We start from the raw sequence: 25,000 nt of genomic DNA, 5'->3' as shown, positions 1-25,000 counted from the left end.
GTGGCAAACACTGATGTTGAGCATGTATTCAATGGAAGTCTCTTCTTGCAAGGGATTTAAACATAAGATTAAGGATTAAGACAATTTCTTTCATATAGCATGCAGCCAACAAGGTATTTTGCTTTATATTTGCTTTATGTTTCAATTTTGTGTTTGAAGATCTTACAATCTGTTAGTTTGTTAATGACCTAGATTTTAAGGCTTTAACGTTAATGTTATCTGTGTGCACCGGGGGTCTGAGAGTAATGCAATTTTGATTCTCTGTATGTGTGTACTGTACATGTGGAAGAATTGACAATAAAGCAGACCTGACTTGACTTTTATGTTTCATTAATATTACATTTCATGTGGTTTTGTATTCATTATTTCATTTTCATGGTGGATTTGGGGGAAAAGCCATCAAATAAACCAGCAGTACGGAAACCACTTGTGCCAGAGTATGCTTGAGGGCACTTACACTGAGGACTTTTGTGATATGCTTAACAATTGAGGAGAGCTGAACTGGAAGATAACATCACTGAATTATCAATGAACTGACTTTAGCTAAAAAATTACTCTTTGTTATTGTCTTCTTGCATCATTGACAAACTAATTTCCTGCTTTGGCACAATCAGTGATATATAACATGCTATACATATAAAGAGGACGACTTTGGGACAGCAGAATAATCATCATTTAGAAAAAAAATGCTGTAGTTTCTGTCTCATTGGCGCTGAATGAAGTTTCATAAGTGTAAAGATGTTTACATCACAGTCAGTCGTTCAAGTTCTCAATCAGACCCTCACCATCAAATTTGTGGTGTCTCTGGGTGAAGGTGGTGAGCAGGAACTGGCTGGTGTCCTGGACTGCAGACAGGAAGTCAGCTTCACTCTGCTGTGCAAGCGTGTCCTCCATCAGACTGGAGCAGCAGGTGTAATCACGAGGACAAAGACGTAGGTGCTCACCTGCCAATCACAGCACACACACACACAAAGAAAGTCAAATTCTGAATATCTTTGCACAAATACTATCTATTTTAATACATCTGTTTGCATATGTATACTTTTATATGAAATATCTAAATGATCAAAACACAGGAGAAATTAAACCTAACAAAAGACAAATTTTCCACTGTGATCCGTTTACACTTTATTACATTATTTAGCTAATCAATTCCTACATTTCCTCCATTTCATTCACTTACATAATGTATATTTCTATATCGACTATTTCTGGACTGTAGGAAGTAATAATGTACATATGAAGATGCAGATGACAGACGGGTGACTGACGGATCCAGCTTCAGTTAAAGCTCCATAAAGCCGCAGCCACACGGGCTCTGAGGGCTGATCTTACCGCTGATGTGTGTGTTTGGGGCGGTGTTCAGCCCGTGCTTCTCTCCGTACACCCGGCGAGACTCTCCGCAGCTCCGCGCTCCGCCCGCGACGCCCCACAGCGCGATCACGCACACCAACACCTTCATCATCTTCACAAACACCAAGTCAGTGAAAGTGGACACTTAATCTGTGATTGAACACGACACAACTCGAACCTGCTGCGTCTCAGCGGAGCCGCGTCTCTCTTTGTCCCGGGATGATCGTGCACGCGCGCTCGTTCACACACACACACAGAGAGAGAGAGAGAGAGAGAGAGAGAGAGAGAGAGAGAGAGAGAGAGAGAGAGAGAGTGTGTGTGTGTGTCTGAACAATAGAAATACACACACACCTTTTTCTCTTCGTTGGCTTTTTAGCAGCACGATACTTTTATTCAGCCAGATCAAACTATAATTTTGAGGGTTTAAAGATTAAATATAATATGCTTTTTGTCCTAAAAATCAAGATTGTAAATAATTGTGTATTAGAAATGATTCAAAGGAGCGAAGGGCGTTATGCTCCTAACAACAAAAGCGCTGAGGTATTGGATTTCATTTGTCCTTTGTTTTGGAAACATTGGCAAACTTCTTATCCATATGATGAAACATCCAATTCTCAAGTATTTGTGAGTAAATTGATTGATCATGTTAGTTAATGGCGCAGCTGAAACATTTAAATTAACTCACTTCTCACGTAAGACAAAGGTTATAGAAGAAAAATAAATATAATTCATACACAATGCGTATCAAATAAAAAAAAAAACGTGTAACACCTTTTTTAGAGCTGCACAAATAAAATGAATACCGTATGAGCGATGTAGGGCAATTGTAAAAAGTTTATAAAATGATAAACATCACATTTAAACCATTTTTCAGAAGATGAGTCAAAAGTATAAATTATTATGTTTGCTGCGTAAGAATACAGGTCGATTTTCGCTTTGATCTGAACACAAACATCTGTTTTTTTGCTATTATTTCAGTATGATAAACATGAAATAAACATCATGTTGTTGAAATCGCTGAACAGTAATAGATGACAAGTTTCTCACCGTAATATGGTTTCGAGTATCGATACATATCCCCTTTTAAGACAACACATGAACGCGCAATTATATCAGATAACTCAATAAATCATACACAACAGGTGTGTTCGAAGAACCCAATTAGCTGGATCATGATTAGCACGATGATATCATCTTGGATGATCCGGCTAATTGGGTTCTTCGAACACACCTGTAACCCTAACCCTATAATTTAAAACGACACCTGACGAAAAAGTTGACCAATTTCTGGACTTTTATAAGGAAACAGCCAAGCAAACACAAAACTACATAAATGTTATAATAGATACATGAAACATATAGATACATGTTTTTATTTTATTAGAATTTTTTTTCAATATTCAATATTTAGATTCGCAATTTACAATAGTTGTGCAGTCTTTACATTTTTATTTCAATGTGGAAATTATCTATTCATTTCATTTTATATTTGGACAGATTTGTTACGTGACAGCATTAATGATAATTTCTTAAGGGTTAATATCATGTTATCTGCATCTCCTGCGCTCCATCAAGCCACTCTTATAATATCATCATCACTCAGAATAATGCACGACTCTATTATCTGTATAGCATGTGTGTAAGACTCTAATACAATTATGTATGTATGTAAGTAATAATTTTATGACAAAAAAAATGGCTGTCTATAGTAGGCTGCTATGGACTACACAGCATTTTTATATTATTTTTAAATAATTTTTTTAGTGATTATTATTTTAAACTATTGTCCCTGGATCAGTACGATACTCTTGTAATAAAGTAGCGGTGGTAGCAGACATATTTTGAGTATCAGTTCTGGTTGAAAAGAAGCGATCTAATCCTGTTTACATGAAATAAGCTGCTCCCGAGACAGACCTGTTGCTATGACAGCAGCTCCGGGATGAGCTTCGAAGAACCAAACGATCCAAGATCACGCCAAATCATCAACATTCAAATCCAACTAACTGAGTTAGCGACGTACGAAGAACGGGCCCCAGGCCCCGGATCTGTTGTGAGAGAGTTAAAAACAAAGCAGTCTGGATATCCGGTTCGCGAACGAATCATTCGATGTAACCAGATCTTTTTGAAGCAGTTCACCAAATCTAACTGAAATGTTTTAAACGGTTCACGTCTCTAATACGCATTAATCCACAAATGACTTAAGCTGTTAACTTGTTTAATGTGGTTGACACTCCCTCTGAGTTCAAACAAACCAATATCCCGGAGTAATTCATTTCTACTGTGAAGATGAGCACCGAGCAGAGCCAGATAATGACGAAAGATTGCCTCATGTCCTGTCAGATCAGTCTTCCTCATGATTGTGTAGCCTAGTGAACCAAACTGAGACAACCATATGTTGAAGGCTCAGGAAACTTTTGCAGGTGTTTTGAGTTGATTAGCTGATTGGCATGTCACCATATTATAATTTGTTGAGATAGTGAATTGGTGGATTTATTGTTAAATGGGAGCCAAAATGACTAAAATAAAACTACTTCCGTCTGTGTGCATTGAAATTATTTAATACAAGTTAAACAATTTGAGTTGAATTACTGAAATAAACTTTTCCACGACAAACTAATTGATTGAGATGCACCTGAACATGGATCTCTCTGGGCTACGCTCTAGAACTGCCCCTGATGTATTGCTCATTGATGAATGTCATTAAACTAATTGGACCTGATTGTAAAGTATTACCAATGTGTCATTGGTATGCATTTCAAATCCTGCATTTCGCCCAGATTGCACTTAAATCAAGTCAAAACACAAAGTTGATCTATTTACAACATTTATTTCAGGGATTTAACAGATTTAAAAGCAAAACAAAAAGGAAGCTTGCTCCCTCATCATCACAACACCATCAGCTGGAAAGGTTCAAACACATAGGATCACGTCCAGTCACTCGGTGTTCACACAAACGTGATGCGTGAACGCGCCTGGTTTATCTGCCACACGTTCAGCTCCTCGTACTCGTCCAGAGCGGCCTGGAACTGTGCAGGAGTGAATCCACGAGACACACAGCGCTGCTCGGCCTCGGCCACACGAACAGACCTCACGACTCCTTCACCGGCCAGCTCTCGCAGCAGAGAGAAGATCACGTCAGCGGGACGCTGTGCCCTGCACACACACACGAGAGAGAGCCATGGTCACGCTGCAGTCTGTGTGTGTGTGTGAGAGTGAGTGAGTGAGAGTGTGTGTGAGAGAGAGAGAGAGAGGGACAGTGTGTGTGTGTGAGAGAGAGCGAGAGAGTGTGTGTGTGTGTGTGCGCGAGTGAGAGAGAGAGAGGGAGAGTGTGTGTGTGTGAGTGAGAGAGAGTGTGAGTGTGTACCTGGTGTTGTTGGTCTTGTCGGCCTGCAGAGAGTCTTTGCTCATCTCCATCAGTCGCATGGCCTCATTAACGTCCTCCTTCTCCACAACATCCACCATCCGCAAACGAGCCTGAACACACACACACACACCTGAAGTTACATCAAGTGTGTAAATGTCACCTCATTCCACGAACAGAAAAGATTCATTTATTTTTTTCCAAAGTTAGGTTAGTTTCAGTCAAATAGATGTGTTGTGCCGGCACTGTCAGACCGAGACAAGTGCAATGCCTTGTGGGAAAGCCAGCAACTGCCCAAGTCTCCGCCTCTCAACACCAGCTAGTCTCTGAGACGTGCGTCTGAGCGCTGCAGCGTCGTGTGCGGTCAGTTTTGCATGGGTTTGCACAGCGGCGTGACCCCAGGCTGAATGCCCACCCCGCAAAGCTGACCGTCACACGACAAACACGGATCTCTGCGTGTCACCGGACGACTGAACCTGCGCCAGCGTGTGTCGTGAAGTGCTGCTTCTACAGTAGAGATGAACACAGCTACCTGCACAAACAGCACTTTTAACACCCGACGGCCACATCAGACCAGCTCCAGAGATCAAGTCCTGCTGACGTGTGTGTGTGTGTGTGTGTGTGTGTCTCACCAGGGCAGTGGAGAGGCGCAGGATGGACAGCAGGGTTCGGGCCGAGGTGAACGTCGTGTCTTTACTGACTCGTGCCTCTTTCCTCATCTCTACATACGCAGCGGTGATGTAATCCGACAGAGCCTCAGGAACCACCGGCTGCTTCTGCTTACACTTACTGATGTAACGCCTGACGGAGAGAAGAACGAACATCAGGTGATCCAATCAGCTTCAGACATCAGTCACACATCTGCATTTCTCTGATTTCTTTGTCAGCTGATGATTTCTTGTAATTACAGGTCAATTCAGGATTGGGACGATGACAGACATCACAATGTTGAATCAGCATCGAAACTGAATTACATTCAAAGCGGCTCAATTAATAACTTAAACAGTAAAGATCTTAAGTGCACATAAAAGAAACGCCAAAAAATTATTTGTAAAATAAAATTGATGTTTTACATGAGCTAAATTAAGCATACAAAAACATTCAAAATGTGAAATTACAATAAAATAAAAGCGTGAGCGTGTCTGTCGCACAGAAGCGTCCTGGTTCACCTCATGAGCTTCATGTGGATGGGGCTGAAGTGTGTGGGCGGCTGCTTGCAGTGCTGGTGCACGTATGTGATGTGCTGCGCCAGACGCAGGTCGTTGTCTGTATCAGGTTTGTCCTGGATGAGCCACAGCAGGTCGAAGCGGGACAGCAGCGCCGCCGGCAGCTGGATGTTCTGCTCCAGGGTTTTGCGAGGGTTGTAGCGGCCGTATGCTGGGTTCGCCGCAGCCAGTATCGAGCAGCGTGCGTTCAGAGACGTCATGATGCCGGCCTGAGACAAACACCACACACACGTGATCACACTCATTCAGGAGTCAGAAAACACCCAGCTCCAGCGGAGGAGCTCACCTTAGCGATGGAGATGGTCTGCTGCTCCATGACCTCGTGGATGGCCGTGCGGTCGGCGTCAGCCATCTTATCAAACTCATCGATGCAGCACACGCCCAGATCGGCTAACACCAGAGCCCCGCCCTCCAGGGTCATCTCACCGGTGACCGGGTCACGCATGACCGCCGCCGTCAGCCCCACGCCGGACGAGCCCCGGCCCGTCGTGTACTGACCTGAAACACAGCGCTGAGAATTAGCGGCGGGACGCTAGCGGACGGTGGAGCGATGCTGCGGGTCACACTCACTGCGAGGAGCGAGACGGTCGATGTAGGACAGCAGCTGAGACTTGGCCACACCCGGATCTCCCATCAGACAGATGTTAATGTTCCCTACAGACACAGACGCAGTCAGTCACACAGCGCTTCATACACACACTGGGTCAGGAAACATCAGACGATCCTAATTCTGCTGTACAGCAATCATGCCATTCCTCAGAACAGTGTTGATTCAGTGCAGCTCAACATCAGTGTTAAAGTTATTATCGAGTCAGATGTATTGGTAAAACTCTTCAAACATGTTTCAAAGCTGCTTTACAGAAAACGGTCATATGTATAATGTTGTAGTGCTTTAATACAGAGTAAGTTATGGACTGGGTGTTATGATGATATATATATAGAGATCTTTCAGATTCAGATCTAACTCTATTGTATTTATGGTGTTTTCTGACACATTTATCAGTGTTACAGTGACTCAAACACACAACAGAGGGATGTAAATACTGCTGTTGTTGTTTTTGCAGAAGAAATCTGATGTTTGGTCTTAATGGCAAGATAATGCCCAGTTTAGCTCCCAGACAGAAACAACTCTCAAAAAGCATCAATGAATATAGACTCGATTATCTTCAGTGAATAACATCTGTCTATCAAAGAGTCTGATGTGAGTTTAATAAAGTAGGCGTTTCACTGAAGGTGTAGAGTGATGGAGCATCAGACGGCCGTGTCTCACCCCGGATCTTCATCCCACGAGGAGCCTGCTCCACTCCTCCCACCAGCAGCAGCAGAAGAGCCTTCTTCACATCCTCATGACCGTAGATCTCTGGAGCGATCGATCCCGCCAGCTTCTCGTAGAAGTCCTCCTCTACACACACACACACACACACACACACGTGAGTCCAGACACTTCACAACCCTTATAGACCACACACAGACACGAAGCGTGTTACCTGTGATCTGCCGCAGCTCTTCATCACTCAGCTCTTCAGTTCCCAGCTCATCATCCTCAGTCTTATTCATCAGAGTGATGCAGTGACACTCCAGATACGTCTCTGACAGCAGACCCTGACACACACACACACACACACCAGACATGTGAGAATACAGTAGAGCACAGAGCTCGGTCATGTAGCCACGTGTTTAGATACTGCATCCTACTTCACTTACTCATACTACAGCCTTACAGGTCATACTCTTTTTGTGAAGAAACAGCACACACTTTAGAGAAATCAGTAGAAGAGAGGGAAACTTTTGTGATAAACCATCATGTGACACGACTGTGTTTATAACAGACCCTCTGTCGAATAATTACAAGCATCCTGTCACTAGATAATTAGTAATTTGCACAGCTTTATCTAAACCTGGAGAACATCCACCATGTTTGAGTGTGTGAAGTGTGTCACCTGTATAGCCTGTCTGAATCCAGAGCGCAGAAGAGGAAGGAATATTCCAGAAATAGCCACGTGATCTCCAGGCTGTGCCACACGCGTGTTCTCTCCGCGGGCGTAAATGGTCATACTGCGAGGAATGTTTCCCACCGGCACCTGATCGCTCTGTGTTTAACACACAAACACAACACTCAGCATGATTTACACTCAGCCACACAAACGTGACACACACACACACACACACACACACTCACATGCTCCTGAATGCGCAGCTCCTGGAACTTGACGAACTTTGACCCGCGTGTCTGCAGGTACAGCCGTCCTCCAGACTTGTTGGTGACGCACTCCTGACTGGGACACATGATGAGCGGCGTGAAGCTGGGAGAGGCGATCTGACCAACGGCAGGGACAGGACTCGTGTTACACACACACACACACACACGAGAGTTTAAGGACAGCATGCACTAGTGAGATACGCACCGGCTGATAGGTCTCGGCTCCGCACTGATCGCAGGTGTAGGTGGCCACAGCCATCATGGGTTTGACCTCCGTGGCTCTGGTGACGATTCCCCTGACGGTCACCAGCTGACCGATGCTGTCGGCCTTCACATCACGCACCACCTTGGGCTTCAGTGTGGACGGAGGACGGAAATAAACCTCGCTGAGAAACAACACACGATTCAGTGAGTGTGTAGAGTATGACAGACAGGAGCATGATGACAGCGGTCACACACTGAGTTCACTCGGATACGTGTGTGTGTGTGTGTGTGTGAGTATCAATTACTCCGTTATATTCAATAATCATTCTGATGATCAACCGATCAACCCCAAGATGAATCTTTCAGTCCGTTTTCAGATGAAAAAAACTTCACCATGCATTATTTGTAATGTGCCTGCCATCCAATAATCATTTCTGTTTTGTTCCTTTTATGCACTAATATAGGGCTGCACGATGTGTGAGAGAGAGACAGAGAGAGAGCGCGCGAGAGAGAGAAAGAGCGCGCGAGAGAGAGACAGAGAGAAAGAGCGCGCGAGAGAGAGACAGAGGCCGGTGACAAACTGGCTGCGTGGCGTGAGCGTCGAGTGTCTGAAGCGTCCCAGAAGCGTGGCGGCTGCCTCGTGTTTTCTGTGTCTTTACACACCAGAACCGTGCCTGACCCGGCGCGCTGCTGCTAGAGAGAGAGCGCGCGCGAGAGAGACAGAGAGAGAGTATACATTAGAAGTACCATCAATGTTTATAGAAATGTATATGGATTTATTTTGCATGTAATTTTTTTTCTTTTTTTCTCTTATGAATATATGTATTTTAGTTTTGTTTGTTTCTATTCTGCTATGTACAAAGCTTTGGCAATATGTACCTTTGTATGTCATGCCAATAAAGCAATATGAATTGAATTGAGAGAGACCGAGCCGTTTTCAAACAACACAAGCTCTGTCTTGCTCTCTCTCCCCATATTAATCAATTGACACGATGGTGTCGATGTTTAAAGCATTTAAAATGAGAATGTAAGTGTGCTCACCACATTTGTTTGTAAGAAAAAAATAAAATAAAAATCGCAATATATAATCGCAGAAAAATAAAATATCGGAATGTCATTTTTTCCCAATATCGTGCATCCCTACACTAATATATGCATTTATTACATATTATATTTTTACTGACGCCATCCCTATTCAATTATATTTCAATAAATTATGAAACAAGCTGTACACCACCATTTAAATGTTTATTTCAAAACAACAGAATTTTATTTTATAAAATTTAAAACAGCATCATGATCATTTTAAGTGTTTAATGAAATCTTATTTGTTTTATTTCAGCTCATCACAAATCATTCCTTTGGATCCAAACAGGGATTCATTTAGAAGCCACCAAACACTTCCATACATTATAGTTATAATTTTTAATCTGCTTAGAACAGTCACTTTTTATTTTGTATCACCAAACTTACTCGTGTAACTACTCATGTGACCGTCTTTAAACAGAAAACATGGAAGTGTTTGGTGGCTTCTAAATGAATCCCTGTTTGGATCCAAAGGAATGATTTGTGCTAAGCTAAACTCTAACAGTGCCGCCGCGTGCTACAGTGATTAAGTGCACCGAGACGGGAGACGTACAAATCAACTCCTCTAAGTTGAGAGAAGAAAAGTAAAATATGGAAAAACGGTGTTGTTTTCCTTCAAGAAAAATTGACATACCACCTAACATAGAAATTAACCAAATCTAAGAGCTAATGAATCTAACCAGCCCCAGTGTGTGTGTGTGTGTGTGTGTGTGTGTGTGTGTGTGTGTTTGAGTCACTCACAATCTGCGCATGAGTTCAGACGGATACTGGTTCCGGGGGTCATGTGTGTCTGCGGGGTCACGACCTCTGGTCTCCATCATCAGCCGGTGCTCAATATAAACATCCAAGGCGTCCTTCGCCACCACCTACAAAACACACACACGGCTCAGACATGAATATATCGATCAGCAGGAAATGTTACTAATATACAGTGAATTTCAGCTGTGTGAATGTTGATAATTTCATGTGAGCCTTATTGGCAAATAAAGTTGGACGTTTAAAGCTACTTACACATTTAACTATATACGAAGAGCTGCACAATTACGGCCTACATTTGGCATTTTCGATTTGGTATACAGCATATGTTATGTGAATGTACATGGATAAAGCTGAATATACTTATTGCAGGTTTATGTCATTATAGACCTGTTATAGTATAATTTTCTAGAGTTTCATACTGTACATCATAAGCTGTTGGGAGTATTTATTGTCTGATATTCATATAGATCTACAAAGTGATTTATAATTTCATTATGGTCACCTCTCTCTCTCTGTATTCAGGCAGCAGCTCGTGAACCGCATCTGCAAACAGTCCGGTGTAACGCTTGGCGTTCTCACACACACTCTCCACCAGCTCAGGGTCTTCCTCCGCCACATCATCCAGATCCAGCACCAGAGCCACCTGCTCTCGGTGGGCCAGAGACACCTGAAACACACACACACACACACACACACACACGGGTGAGCGGGAGTCTGGTGATACAGCGCTGCAGGAACCGAACACGCTGCAGATCTCACCAGCTGAGCTCCGTATTTGAACACCTTCTTCCCGGAGTCATCCTCGCTGTAGAACTCCTGCAGGAAGCGTTTGCACTTCTCTGGAAAATAATCACAGCAGAAAACCCACTATCACACACAGACCTGTCGAACAGCTCGTGTAAATTTTTAAGTGAAGAAAAAGTTTCCACTCTATATGAGCGCGCGATCACGCAGATGTGCAGAGGGACAAACATGTCACGTGAGCGCGCGCGGAGGAAATGTAAACAAACGAATGAAAGCCGAAACAAAAGCGATGACACTCTGCGTCCAGATTCACACGTTTACTATTAACGTTAGCTGTGAAACAGATAACAAATAAACGTATGAATTCAAATAGCGTTCAACTACGCAAATGATCGACGCTCCAAACAGCCTCGTAGTGACTCGAACAAAACATCGATTGGTGTCGTGTCGACGAACTGAGTTCGTGTTTTGGTGTGACAGAGCCGACATCTGCTCTGATCGCGCGTCATATCGCTACACATTAGCCTTCGCGCTATAAATTACGCGCGTATAACGGCACTCGGTGGCTGCTGTTTTGTAAACAAAGCAGCACATGGCTCTGGAGCCGCCCTACAGCCCGCGCCGCTTCCGCGATCAATCCGCGTTTATAAACTAGTCCAGATTGAACGCGACCGTTCACGGGAGCGCTCCGCGACTCTACTGTGGGCGATTGGTTCGCGCGGCCCCGTTTACAGACGAAACTTTTATGCTGTGCAGTACAGCGAAGTCTGACGATCACTGCAGTTCCGACCGATCGGAATAAACACACACGTGATTCTGGACGGATTTGTTAAAGTTTTGACTGAAAATAAGAGCGTGTGTCTGAAAGAGAGCACGTGCTCTCCGCGCGCCGCCGCTCTTTGTTCCGAAACTCCATCCGGGCACTGTATCACAAGCGCGCGCAACCCCCACGAGCAACGATTAAACAAAGTTAGAAACGCATCTACAAGCGTAACAGAACAAACCCCGTGTCGCAGTAAAACAGCACATCGTGTGTCACACCGAATCCACCCTAACTTTCTGCTCCAGTTCAGACACAAAATATGATTAATCTATGTTTTTATCTACATTTCACTTCATTTCATCGGACTTTGATGCGTATCGCCTCAGAAATAGCAAAAACACTTTTAACTAAACTAGAGCTTCCCAACTCACCCTTCTCTGCCATATAATCCTTTGGTGCCATGTTTATCGCGGCAGTGTGGGGGGAAAAATTCGCGTTTCTAAAGTAAACGTGTGAATATTTTATCTAGCGAACGTTTTCCTTACTGAAGATGCAACACTCTCGAGCGCAGCTGCAAAAACTGGCGCGAGTCTGCTGGCGCTTTCCACCAATGAAATTGCGTCTTCGGGTTGGCGAGGGCGGGGCTCTTGTATGTGGCGCGAGAATCTTCCAAACGTAGTTTGTCACGTGGGCAGAATTAACCAATAACATCTGCGCTTTGAAACGGCGGCAAAACAGTCTGGTTGATGATGTCATGACGTAACAAAAGCGCCGAACGTTGAAAACATCCGGAACTGAACGGAAAAGAAGAGACAGCAATTTGTCGTCTGATAATTGGTCATTCTGCCCTCTACAAATCGCTTGTAATGATAGGAAAACATGGTTCTAGTCAGTACAATAAACGCGGACATTTCCAGAAACTGTAGAGCATGTATAATCAATTGTATGGCATATGAAAGGAAATTAATTAAATTAAAAGACGATTTATTTTCTGTTGTCAAAAATTCCTACAGAAAGGTTAGGTAGGTGGTATAATGGGTTTCTTTTACTGTCTAAGGGTGGGTGGTATTCAATTATTTTGTTTCTCTCAGTCTCCAGTAGGTGGTGGGATACATAGACATATAAATACCTAGACGCCTTGAATCTTGAGCCGTTGCCGCGATACGTCAACGCATCCGCCATGTTAGTGAGGGCAAGACTGCCTTAAAACAAATGAAAGTAAACGGGGGAGTTGAGTTTTTTACTGAATAAAAACACGATAACGTTCACATTTATCAACCGATTTCAGAGGTTTGTGATCTACGTGCAGTAAAAAAAACTTTGTCTCCAGTTATTTAGTTAGGTTTGGAAAATTATTAATTGAAAGCTCACATTTGTCTCACTTGTTGATTTAGTTGATTTTTTCGGTTTACAGATCTGTTAATTTAGTATAACTGTAGCATATTCATGTAATGTAATTTGAATGTACAATACATTACATCTAGTTGTTTTATTGCTTTCTCTGTGTTCAATCCCAACATATTTCTTGTGTCTCAGGTCAGAACACAGCTCATTCCCTTTGAAATACTGGGATAAAACCTAAATAATAAATCTTTAAACACTAATAATTTACTATCCTTGAGAAAATTTAATAAAACAAGTAAATACAAATCAAAAAGTGACACACTTGTAGTCTGCTTTTCATTTTGATAGCACTATAGCCTACAGATGAACTCCACAACAAATAATAACATGTAACTGATGAGGCTATGGATCCAGTGAAAATGAACATATCACTGATACAGTGCACCGTAGAAATATAGTAAAGTGATATGTTATATTAAAAAGTATAAGTAGTACAACTTAAAGTTAAGTGAATAATATGAAAAGTGAGTACAACGGTACAATAACATATGTGATATAATAGATTTATAATAGCATAAAGTTATTTGTATAATATGAATAATACCATAATAAATAACTGAACAACAAAAGGTTAATAATAGCAAGAAGAATATGTAATATCAAGGGTGGAATAATACAGAATAGACAAAAATTAAGAATAAATTAATAGTTAATTAAAGAGTAAAATAAAAAAAATTGAAATGTAATTTTAAAATACTATTTGTGTAATAATTATTAATCAAATTAAGACACAACTAATGACACAGCACAAAAAAATTGTGGACATGAGTTCCAAATTTTGTTTAATTAATGAGCTCCTTAGGTATAATATATACATGTATGTAGTGATAAAACTCTCTCTCTCTCTCTCTCTCTCTCTCTCTATATATATATATATATATATATATATATATAATAGAAAATCCTCTGAAAACACATTTTATTTCAGTTTTCAGTTCTGTCTTTCTTTGGGAATAGAGTGGTTTAGTTGTGAAGACAAAACCTGACTAATAAAGATTAATTTCCCGCCGCTTCCCTCAAGATTTTCTATTTTATTCCATTAATGAGTCAAATTTGAGTTAAATAGTGTTTAAAAATTACTTTCTGTTTTACTTTGTGTTTGTATAGACCATAACGCATAAAAGCGAATTAATGGGAACATTAAAGAAAGTTCTTTAAAAAAGTAACTAAAAAATTACTTTTAACAATAATGCATATTTCTTAGTAACTAGCACAACACTGGTATTGTCATAACGTTCACCTTGGAGATTGAAAATGAGATTGAAAATTCGGGAGTTTGTAGCGGGTTAGCGAATCATTTGAGTCAGTTCTGGAGTTCAGAGTGGGTTCGCAAATCATTTTAGTCAGTTTGGGGATCGCGAATCGTTTGAGTCAATTTGGGAGTTCAGAGCGGCTTCGCGGATCTTTGAATCAGTTCGAGAGTTCGTAGCGGGTTCGCAAATCATTTGAGTCAGTTCAGGAGTTCGGAGCGGGATCGCAAAACATTTGAATCAGTTCGGGAATTCGTAGCTGGTTCGCAAATCATTTGAGTTAGTTTGAGAGTTTGTGAATCATTTAAGTCAGTTCGGGAGTTCGTAGCGGGTTAGCGAATCATTTGAGTCAGTTCTGGAGTTCAGAGTGGGTTCGCGAATCATTTTAGTCAGTTTGGGGATCGCGAATCATTTGAGTCAATTTGGGAGTTCAGAGCGGCTTCACGGATCATTTGAATCAGTTCGAGAGTTCGTAGTGGGTTCGCGAATCATTTGAATCAGTTCGGGAGTTTGGAGCAGGTTCGCGAATCATTTACATCAGTTCAGGAGTTCGGAGCGGGATCGCAAAACATTTGAGTCAGTTCAGGAGTTCGGAGCGGGATCGCAAAACATTTGAATCAGTTCGGGAATTCGTAGCTGGTTCGCAAATCATTTGAGTTAGTTTGAGAGTTTGTGAATCATTTAAGTCAGTTCGGGAGTTCGTAGCGGGTTAGCGAATCATTTGAGTCAGTTCTGGAGTTCAGAGTGGGTTCGCGAATCATTTTAGTCAGTTTGGGGATCGCGAATCATTTGAGTCAATTTGGGAGTTCAGAGCGGCTTCACGGATCATTTGAATCAGTTCGAGAGTTCGTAGTGGGTTCGCGAATCATTTGAATCAGTTCGGGAGTTTGGAGCAGGTTCGCGAATCATTTACATCAGTTCAGGAGTTCGGAGCGGGATCGCAAAACATTTGAGTCAGTTCAGGAGTTCGGAGCGGGATCGCAAAACATTTGAATCAGTTCGGGAATTCGTAGCTGGTTCGCAAATCATTTGAGTTAGTTTGAGAGTTTGTGAATCATTTAAGTCAGTTCGGGAGTTCGTAGCGGGTTAGCGAATCATTTGAGTCAGTTCTGGAGTTCAGAGTGGGTTCGCGAATCATTTTAGTCAGTTTGGGGATCGCGAATCATTTGAGTCAATTTGGGAGTTCAGAGCGGCTTCACGGATCATTTGAATCAGTTCGAGAGTTCGTAGTGGGTTCGCGAATCATTTGAATCAGTTCGGGAGTTTGGAGCAGGTTCGCGAATCATTTACATCAGTTCAGGAGTTCAGAGTGGGTTCGCAAATCATTTTAGTCAGTTTGGGGATAGCAAATCATTTGAGTCAATTTAGGAGTTCAAAGCGGGTTCGCGAACCCCTATGGTTCTATAAAGAACCCCAATAAACCCTTTTTTCGAAGAGTGTTGTCCAGTGTTGGGCAGTCGTGTTACTGTGCGTTCACACACACCGTCGCTCTTGCCGCTCTGCTCACGACGCTTCAGGAAGATTCGTGAGCGCTCAAACGCTCTGAGGTAGATCAAATGCTTGTTTTGTATTAAATCAGCCTCAAAGCAAACAAGCTTGTTGATCTCATGCTGACTAACCACAAGGAGGGTAATGTTAGAAGTTAACCTCATTAAATATTGTTGTGGACGAAGTATTACGATCCTTTACCTAATAATGTAAAAAGCACTGTAAAAATACTCTGATGCAAGTAAAAGTCTTGCATTGAAAATGCTACTTAAGTAAATATAATCAAGTATAAACATAGCAGGGAAATTTGTTTAAAAGTAAACTGGGACTACAGTATTATTATATATTATATCATTAGATTATTATTCCTATAACGTTACTGCACATCAGCAAATCACCAGGAAAATGAACAATCTCAGACACCTTGGTCCACGAATCACTTTAAATTTATTTATTTTTTATGTCCCTGTATGCAAACAGGGACACATCATAGATTATTGCAAACGCGAAACAGCTATAATCAACCTATCCTCCATTGTGCTTGGGAACTAATGTGGTCGGAGCTACGTTCTCTGGAATCCTCTCAAGCGGTGGACTTCTACGTTCTGATTGATTGCTGCCCAACCGCGTCATAGCTCATTACCATAAAGTTGCCTTGATAACAGGTGTGTTCGACATCGGCTGCGGCTCGATCGGCGAGAGTAGCCGCGTGCAGGTTGGGAGGAGCTGCAAACAGAGATATGAAGCCAGACACGTTGTGGCTCCCGTAGTTTTTTACATCAGTCATGGCAGATCACGTGGCATTTGCTTACTTGATCGCGATAAGATGTGTGTATAAGTGGTGTTTTGGAAGGGTATCTTCCAAAACAAGATATCATATTCGATATATACTTTAGCAGTATGACATGGGTGTTTTTGCTAATACAAAATGATAAAAGTAACCTATACAAAAATTCCCTGGTGGGTGTGTTTTTTAAGAAGGTTTCAGCAACAAGATTTACAGTACCCTCCTGCTGAGCTCTTTTTAACATTTTAAACATAACACCACTGATTTTCATATAGGGGCCTACAGAAAAGCACAATTCTGTTGGATTTATATTGTGATTTAGACCAACTATTTGAAAGTAAACAGAATATTGTCAAGTTGTTAAGTTGAAGTTACAGCAAGTTGTTAGCAGTTTGCTAACCACATGCAGGTAAAGTATAAACACAGCAAAATAAACTAGAGAATATGAAGAAACCAAACAACTGGAGGAACATAATGTATTATGTATCATTTGTATAGGAGCATACATTTATGACCACATTAGATTGTATGTTTTTAAGATTAACATTTTAGTTCTTAAAAATGCTCATTTGAATTGGTTATGCTGCTGAATACTGTTAAAGGTCTGTATAAAAAAGAAAGTCATGCAAAATAAACATACACAAACTTTATATTAAGAATAAAGTAAATACAGTAAAACAATATTTAATAAATATGATTTATAAGATGAAGAAGACATAAAAACGTATTGAACTGTTTTAAAAGCCCATATGAGAATTTCTGAAACTGAAGTCGACTTGCAATAAACTTGAAATGCACGTCATCGGTGTCATCAGTGAATCCAGCCAATCGTGGATCAGTTGTGTCGTCATCAGAACCTGTGCAGCCTCTCTTCAGAAGCTGCGCTGGCTGAGTTCTCCGGCTACTCTCGAATCGCTCTCGCGGTACTCTGATGGCACACGTCACAGTCACGTGGCGTCAACGCTGTATCAAGTCGGACAAAATTTCTAATTGGCATGCACTGCTTCAAGTCAGCCGACGATCGGTCTGCGCAGAGCTGCATGAAGTCGAACAAGCCTTTCAACTCTCCTCGCCGCTGCTCGACGCCAGCTTACATTGAAAATTAATGACTTCCGGCCACTTTGAAGCTCTAGACGCGGCGGTGTGAACGCACAGTTATTAGTAACACGTTACTGTAACACAGTTAATTTTGACAATAACTAATACTGTAAATCATTACTTTTCAATTAAATTAACTCTGTTACCATTACCATATGGTGCATTGTCCGTTACTTTTTTTTTTTTTTAATCAATTAATTTTGACTGAAGTGCAGCCTAACCTGTTTGTAGCAGGGACACATTGTAGGATTGGTGGATGCCAACCACTGTAAACACGAAGACGCACTGTGGGCGTGTCTCCGTTTATTCAAGTATGTGCGGCAGTCATGGCGAGAGCAACACGAGTTCCTCAAAGTGGAAATATGCTCATTATTTCACTTTAGTTGAGCATAAAGACAAAAAACTTTTAGTCAAATGTAAGCTGTCTTTCTGGTTCGATTTTCAAATCCGTGCGCTCAGGGGCGGATCTAGAAAAATATTGATGGGGTGGCGAGAAGGGGGCAGGAATTTTTGAGGGGTGGCAACATATGGTATATATACTGAATTTAGTCACAGTTATCACAGTTTGATGATAAATATATGGAATAAGTGACCATACCCCATAAGCACCACACACTCACTAATGCATACAGTATGCATCCACATGTCATTAAGAGCGTTATAAAAGATTCAGTGTTATCAATATGTCAATTTATTATAAGAAACACAAGACTTTAACAGCCATTTCCAGCTGGGGAGACTCAACTGATTTTCTACAGTTTAGTGTTAATCATCATCTAACTCAACCAGTCAAGAGCTACATTTAGCCTTAGATGTTATATGAATATGATCCTGAAGCATAGCTTTTATTAGCTGACCATCCATCCATCCATCATCTTCCGCTTATCCGGGGCCGGGTCGCGGGGGCAACAGTCTAAGCAGAGACGCCCAGACTTCCCTCTCCCTAGCCACTTCTTCCAGCTCTTCCGGGGGGACCCCGAGGCGTTCCCAGGCCAGCCGGGAGACATAGTCCCTCCAGCGTGTCCTAGGTCTTCCCCTGGGCCTCCTCCCGGTGAGACGTGCCCGGAACACCTCCCTGGGAAGGCGTCCAGGAGGCATCCGAAATAGATGCCCGAACCACCTCAGCTGGCTTCTCTCGATGTGGAGGAGCAACGGCTCTACTCTGAGCTCCTCCCGAGTGACCGAGCTTCTCACCCTATCTCTAAGGGAGCGCCCAGCCACCCGACGGAGAAAGCTCATTTCGGCCGCCTGTATCTGGGACCCACAGCTCATGACCATAGGTGAGAGTAGGAACGTAGATTGACCGGTAAATCGAGAGCTTTGCCTTACAGCTCAGCTCCTCCTTCACCACGACAGACCGGTACAGTGACCGCATTACTGCAGAAGTTGCACCGATCCGTCTGTCAATCTCACGTTCAATCCTTCCCTCATTCGTGAACAAGACCCCAAGATGCCTGAACTCCTCCACTTGAGGCAGGAACTCTCCACCAACCTGAAGTGGGCAATCCACCCGTTTCCGACTGAGAACCATGGCCTCGGACTTGGAGGTGCTGATTCTCATCCCAGCCGATTCACACTCGGCTGCAAACCGTCCCAGTGCACGCTGAAGGTCCTGGTCTGAGGAGGCCAACACGACAACATCATCCGCAAAAAGCAGCGACGAAATCGTATGGTCCCCAAACCGGACACTCTCCGGCCCTTGGCTGCGCCTAGAAATTCTGTCCATAAAAATGATGAACAGAACCAGACAAAGGGCAGCCCTGCCGGAGTCCAACATGCACCGGAAACAGGTCTGACTTACTGCCGGCAATGCGAACCAAGCTCTTGCTCCGGTCGTACAGGGACTGAACAGTCCTAAGCAGGGGGCCGCCGACCCCATACTCCCGGAGCACCCTCCACAGGATGTCGCGAGGAACACGGTCGAATGCCTTCTCCATATCCACAAAACACATGTGGACTGGTTGGGCAAACTCCCATGAACCCTCCAGCACCCTGGAAAGGGTATAGAGCTGGTCCAGTGTTCCACGACCGGGACGAAAACCACACTCCTCCTGAATCCGAGGTTCCACTGGTAGCTGACCATAATAATAAATAAATAAGTACTTTTAGAAATTGTTTTTGGAAAATATGGTGTTATTGTTTTGGCAAGTTTAAATTAAAACTTCTATGAAAACTTATGTGATATTCCTTAAATTAAAATAATTTTTTTGTATATCTTTTTTTAAGTATATTTTACTAAGCAATTTCTTACATAATTTCTTTGAGTTAGACCAAACTTTTATTTTGGTGGGTTGTAACCAGAGTTTCTGTGTTTTTAAATAAACTATTATTATTAGCTAATAGGCCTTCTTGAAGTATAGCATACCCTTCTGTGCAATAGTACTATATTTCTGTTTGAATTTCTTCAAGTTATACCGAAAAGTTATTTTGACAGGTTGTCATAAAGACATTGCCGTTTCTGTCAGTCTGTGAATACGATACGAATGAATGACGATAGTTTTATCAAATGAAATGCTCTCATAGCGCACTGACGTACATGTGTAGCATACATCATGTGTTAATATAGTAAAGAGCTGAAAACACCACGCATGCTTCAGTGTGTGTGTGTGTGTGTGTGTGTGTGGTAGAGCACACATTCCCAGAGACGTGTATAACAACACCTTCAGGGCCGCTGCTGGCCAAATGTGTGTCCTGAGCAGGACTGTATTGTTGTGCCCCTGTAACCCCTCTCACCCGGGTCCTCTCTGACGCTCCGAGCGGGGCTCGAACCCGGGTCTTCCGGCATGGGAGGCGGACGCACTAACAAGGAGGCTAAATGGCTACAGAGTGCGTCTCTTGAGATCGGGGTGTGAGGTTTACCTGCACAGCACTACTCGCTGGCCTCCGTTACACCCCCTTCCTCAAATATGATGATGGAAAAAACACCTACTATAGGGGTGAAAAAATAACTTTAATAAAATTAAAAACTAAATGAATAAATTGTATTATTTACAAATCACGATTGTAGCTCTCGACATTTACCTGTGGCTATAACTTTATTATGACTCATAGTCTCAAGCATTCAGAAATCATGCAAAAGGAAACTAATCAGTTTTACTATGATAAAACCATGGTTTATTTCTGTAAGGGTTGTGATATGCACGTTTTTTGTTGAAGAAATTATAAAGGCTGTGTCATCTATAGCAAAAAGGTGTCCAGAAATGAAAGATTTAATGAATATTTGAATGAAATGTTTGGTCAGTAGCCTAAACAAGGATTTGATCGTCCTGTAAGTGTAACAGCATCAATCACATGCCATTTGTAATAACATGTACATAACATTGTTTATTTTGTATTTGCCTATTCAATGTAACTCAATAAACAGGTGTTTTGTTATTGATTTCAGAAATCCTTGTGATACACAATATTCAGTTTGTGCTGGTCTAACTTGATCAAAATAGTGTTTGAAAATTACTTTCTGACCAAAAAACACAGAGAAAGAACAGCTGAGTCTGACCTGTGAAAGATAACACCCCGAGATCTGTTTTATTATCGTGTGACGGTTTGTAGGTGTCCAATCTGTCGATGAGTCAGGTGTGTTTTCTTCTGTCCCGATGTGAGAGTTATGAGTTGCCCGATCCAATATGGCGGCGACGATGACGTGCGGTCGAGCGGCCAATGAGGCGTCTAGGTATTTATCATGGACAGTAAAATAAACAAATAAACTGTCCATGGTATTTATGTCTATAAAATGTCTTCATTCATGCCCGGTTGCATGAAACTCCTTAAGCTAAGAAATCCCTTAGATATAAGGTTAAGGGTACCCTTAGTGAAACTTGGGTTGCAAGAAAAAACCCTAAGGGTTTCCTTAAGGAACTTGAGGCTGTTATTAAGTTTTTCCCCTTAATTATCTAAGTGTTCCCTTAAGCGTTGCTACAAAGTCCTTAGTGACCATTTCACCTTAATAAATTTAAGGGACCAAAACAGCTCCCTTAAGTCAACTTAAACTCAAAATACGATGGCTGATTTAGTGTTAATTGAAGAGGAGGATATACCAAGGCGTTTATTTAAGGATCGTAATAATCCCTTGGAGACGATGAATGTTTGATGAAAGGATGAAAATATTATTATTATTATTATAAACACTTACGAAAACAATAATTGCTTTTTCGTCCTCTGTCCAGTTTTGTTTATGTTTTTTTTCTGTTATGATTTTACTCTCCATATCAAAAATATATTAATACAAGTGTGATTTTAGCAAGGGTTTGGCTTTGTGCTTCGTTATGTTCTGTTTACTGTTTGAGGTAGTAACTATAGCAACCGCGGCGATCTTTGCCGTATGTTGTCAGAAACTACTGTGAAACGCTTAGTATAAACACTTAGGTAAGGGTGACAGTTAAGAGGTTTCTTGCAACGCTATTAATGAAATCCCTTACCTCAGGGATTTTTTCTCCCTCAGGGAAACCCTCACTTAAGGAGTTTCATGCAACCGGGCAGAGTTGAGTGTTTGAGAAAGTTGCATTTCAAAATAGTTAAACAAACTTCATTCAGTATTTAAAGTATATGGTTTTTCCCAAATGAAATATAAGTCTCAGCACTGAATCTGGACCAGCGGGTGATGGATCTATAGATCTATAGATTAAAGCATCATATCACCACAGACAGTGTTTGATCCGAACATTGTGCTAGATGCTCTTCTCCACTGAACTGATCTCTGCAGCTGCTCTTCTGTGTTCCTCCATGTCTTCATCACTTCATCACTCATCTGAGAAGATAACGCTTTACATACAGCACACTTTAGTTAACGTTTGGCAATGCCTTCACTAACCCTAACAATGAGAAATACATTTGGTACAGAATTTATTAATCTTTATTGACATTAGTTAATAAAATGCTCAGGTACGGATAAAAGATAAATCTTTTCATTTTAATAATGTGTAAGTAAATGTTGAAATTAAAATGTATTTATTCCATGCTTTAGTAGTATTGTGTATTGAATCTTTGTGCTGTTTCTGGTCAGTTAGATACACAGTTTAAGCTACACTCGCCTCGCTGCACTGTGGCTGTGTGAAAAATCAAAAAACACTTGAGAAATATATAAATGTGAATTATTTATTTCAACAAAAAAAATTAAACAAAACTGTTTTAACACTTAAACCAACACCATTTTTAACCATCATCAGATCAAATAGTTATTTTCTGCTCTTCTCATGCAGACCAACCTGGTGACATTAAAGACTGAACTGAACCGTTTCACTAGGATCTCAAAACAGCTGCACTAACACAACATCCCATAATGATCCACCGGTGAAACGTGAACGTGTCCCGGTCCTGGCTTCACTCAAACAGATCCTCCAGGAAGCTTGTGGAGCCGTGTGTGGAGGGCTGCGGAGGAAGAGGAGGAGGATGAAGAGGCCTGTGCTGGTCAATGAGTCTGCAGCCGCTTTAACTCACCAAAGTGATGCCCAGCTCCGAGTCTTCATCATCGTAATCTTCAATTTCTGGCTCCTCCTCATCTTCTGAAGCATCTTCATGACCGAGAGAGAGTCTGAGCACGCAAACACACACACACACACACACACCATCAGCACCACACACACACACACACACACACACACACACACCATCAGCACCACACACACACACACACACACACACACACACCATCAGCACCACACACACACACACACACACACACACACACACACACACACCATCAGCACCACACACACACACACACACACACACACACACACACACACACACACACACACACACACACACACCATCAGCATGTGTTTCATTATGCCTGAGTTTATCTGTCTGTCTCTTAACTCTGCTGAATACAGTGGTGAATTTTGGGAACTGGTTCTGTACACATGAGTAATGTGATAGGAGCAGATGAACACACTCACGTGCTGAGATGAGACTGGATGCTCGGAGAGAACGGACTCGACTGTGGTCTGCTGTGAATCACACTCTTCCTCAGGACGGACCTACAGACGGACGTAAAGAGTGTGTGTGTGTGTGTGTGTGTGTGTGTAACGGCTAATGAAGCTAGGAGCAAGTTTCTTACTCTAACCACTCAAACATCAACCTGTTGTTCAGTATATTATTAGTCCAGGTAACAAATGTGAGCAGCCCTCTGTGTCTAGATTTGAGCTGCGAGAGGTTCGGCTGAAGATGTTTATGAACTGGATCATGAAGAACACATTACATTCAGGATTACTGTTTCTTGAGGCGTGATGTTATCTTAAACATGAATGAACTTTCTGACACGTGTCCATCACATTTCTGTAACATATGCATATGTATAATGTCCTTCTTGTAATGTAGTATATGAATGGATATAAATACCCTTCTGTGAAATCATCATCCATGTCGACACGGTGTGTGTGTGACGTTACAGCTGGAGTTTCCAAACTGCTGGTCAAACCTACACACACACACACACACACATACCATAACTGGAACTGCTGTGGAGCTAAGTTTGTGAGATTTTACAGTGTTTCTGAAAGTCTCTTCTGTTCATCAAGGCTGCATATATTTGAACAAAAATATATAAAACACATTAAATCATCTGTTTTCTGTGTGAATCTGTGTTAAAGTGTAATGTATTTCTGTATTTTCAGCATCATTCCTCCAGTCTTCAGTGTCACATGATCTTCAGAAATCAGAATAATATGATGATTTACTGCTCAAGAAACATTTCTGATTATTATCAATGTTGAACACAGTTGTGCTGCACAATATTTCTGTGGAAACTGTGATACAGTTTATTTTTCAGGATTCACAGATGAATACAAAGTTCAGAAGAACAGCATTTATTTTAAATATAAATCTTCTGAAACATTAGAAATGTCTTTACTGTCACTTTTGATGAATAGACATATTAATTACTTAAAAATAAATGAATAAAAAATACTACTGACCCCAACCTTTTGAACAGCAGTGTATGAAATGTCCTCACTAATAAAGTTGAACCAGTGTGTGAGAGTGTGTGAGAGTGTAAGAGCGAGTGAGAGAGTGTGTGAGTGTGAGAGAGTGTGTGTGTGAGAGAGTGTACGAGCGTGAGTGTGTGAGTGGGAGAGAGAGTGTGTGTGTGTGTGTGAGAGTGTGAGAGAGTGTAAGAGCGAGTGAGAGAGTGTGTGAAAGTGAGTGTGTGAGTGTGAGAGAGAGTGTGTGTGAGAGAGTGTAGGAGCGTGAGTGTGTGAGTGTGAGAGAGAGAGTGGGAGAGAGAGTGTGCGTGTGTGAGAGAGTGTAAGAGTGCGAGTGTGTGAGTGTGAGAGCGAGTGAGA

General features: G+C 41.9%; 3 protein-coding genes across 7 annotated transcripts in view; all 3 read right to left on the bottom strand.

The window, feature by feature from the left end:
* gpc2 (glypican 2) overlaps window positions 1-2,429 on the bottom strand; it is a 23,281-nt gene extending 20,852 nt beyond the window's left edge. The window contains exons 1-3 of one of the 2 annotated variants that reach the window (XM_052615048.1): window positions 2,401-2,429; window positions 1,336-1,465; window positions 786-944 (exon numbers count right to left, since the gene is read on the bottom strand). In XM_052615048.1, the coding sequence (XP_052471008.1) occupies window positions 786-944; window positions 1,336-1,465 (289 nt within the window). In that variant the 5' untranslated portion in view covers window positions 2,401-2,429. Of the gene's footprint in view, window positions 1-785; window positions 945-1,335; window positions 1,466-1,531; window positions 2,367-2,400 lie in introns of those variants that run through there. The other variant, XM_052615047.1, reaches the window with a different exon arrangement.
* A 1,735-nt stretch (window positions 2,430-4,164) lies between these two features.
* On the bottom strand, window positions 4,165-12,331 carry mcm7 (minichromosome maintenance complex component 7). Its single transcript, XM_052615045.1, has 15 exons — window positions 12,128-12,331; window positions 10,949-11,028; window positions 10,692-10,856; window positions 10,172-10,296; window positions 8,346-8,526; window positions 8,120-8,257; window positions 7,881-8,030; window positions 7,428-7,542; window positions 7,211-7,342; window positions 6,511-6,594; window positions 6,227-6,438; window positions 5,884-6,149; window positions 5,347-5,515; window positions 4,718-4,827; window positions 4,165-4,506 (listed from the first exon to the last, which is right to left on the bottom strand). Exons 1-15 carry the CDS (start codon window positions 12,156-12,158, stop codon window positions 4,299-4,301), a joined length of 2,166 nt encoding a protein of 721 aa, XP_052471005.1. The 5' UTR covers window positions 12,159-12,331; the 3' UTR covers window positions 4,165-4,298.
* Window positions 12,332-22,800: 10,469 nt separating this feature from the next.
* LOC128027425 (cohesin subunit SA-1) overlaps window positions 22,801-25,000 on the bottom strand; it is a 56,245-nt gene continuing 54,045 nt past the window's right edge. For 3 of the 4 annotated variants that reach the window (XM_052615043.1, XM_052615042.1, XM_052615041.1), the window contains 4 exons: window positions 24,060-24,138; window positions 23,618-23,698; window positions 23,157-23,250; window positions 22,801-23,087 (listed from right to left, as the gene is read on the bottom strand). In XM_052615043.1, the coding sequence (XP_052471003.1) occupies window positions 23,040-23,087; window positions 23,157-23,250; window positions 23,618-23,698; window positions 24,060-24,138 (302 nt within the window). In that variant the 3' untranslated portion in view covers window positions 22,801-23,039. Of the gene's footprint in view, window positions 23,088-23,156; window positions 23,251-23,617; window positions 23,699-24,059; window positions 24,139-25,000 lie in introns of those variants that run through there. The other variant, XR_008186682.1, reaches the window with a different exon arrangement.

This window comes from Carassius gibelio, chromosome A14 (genome assembly GCF_023724105.1).
Source record: "Carassius gibelio isolate Cgi1373 ecotype wild population from Czech Republic chromosome A14, carGib1.2-hapl.c, whole genome shotgun sequence".
NCBI lineage: Eukaryota > Metazoa > Chordata > Actinopteri > Cypriniformes > Cyprinidae > Carassius > Carassius gibelio.
Note: the sequence above shows the minus strand (reverse complement) of the source record. Positions and strands in the feature narration are given on the sequence as shown.

Coding starts and splice junctions, on each gene's coding strand:
- mcm7 (XM_052615045.1), bottom strand. CDS start 12,158: ATGGCACCAAAGGATTATATGGCAGAGAAGG. Junction 7,343..7,427: donor AGAGCTGCGGCAGATCACAG/GTAACACGCTTC, acceptor GTGTGTGTGTAG/AGGAGGACTTCTACGAGAAG. Junction 6,439..6,510: donor CGACCGTCTCGCTCCTCGCA/GTGAGTGTGACC, acceptor GCTGTGTTTCAG/GTCAGTACACGACGGGCCGG.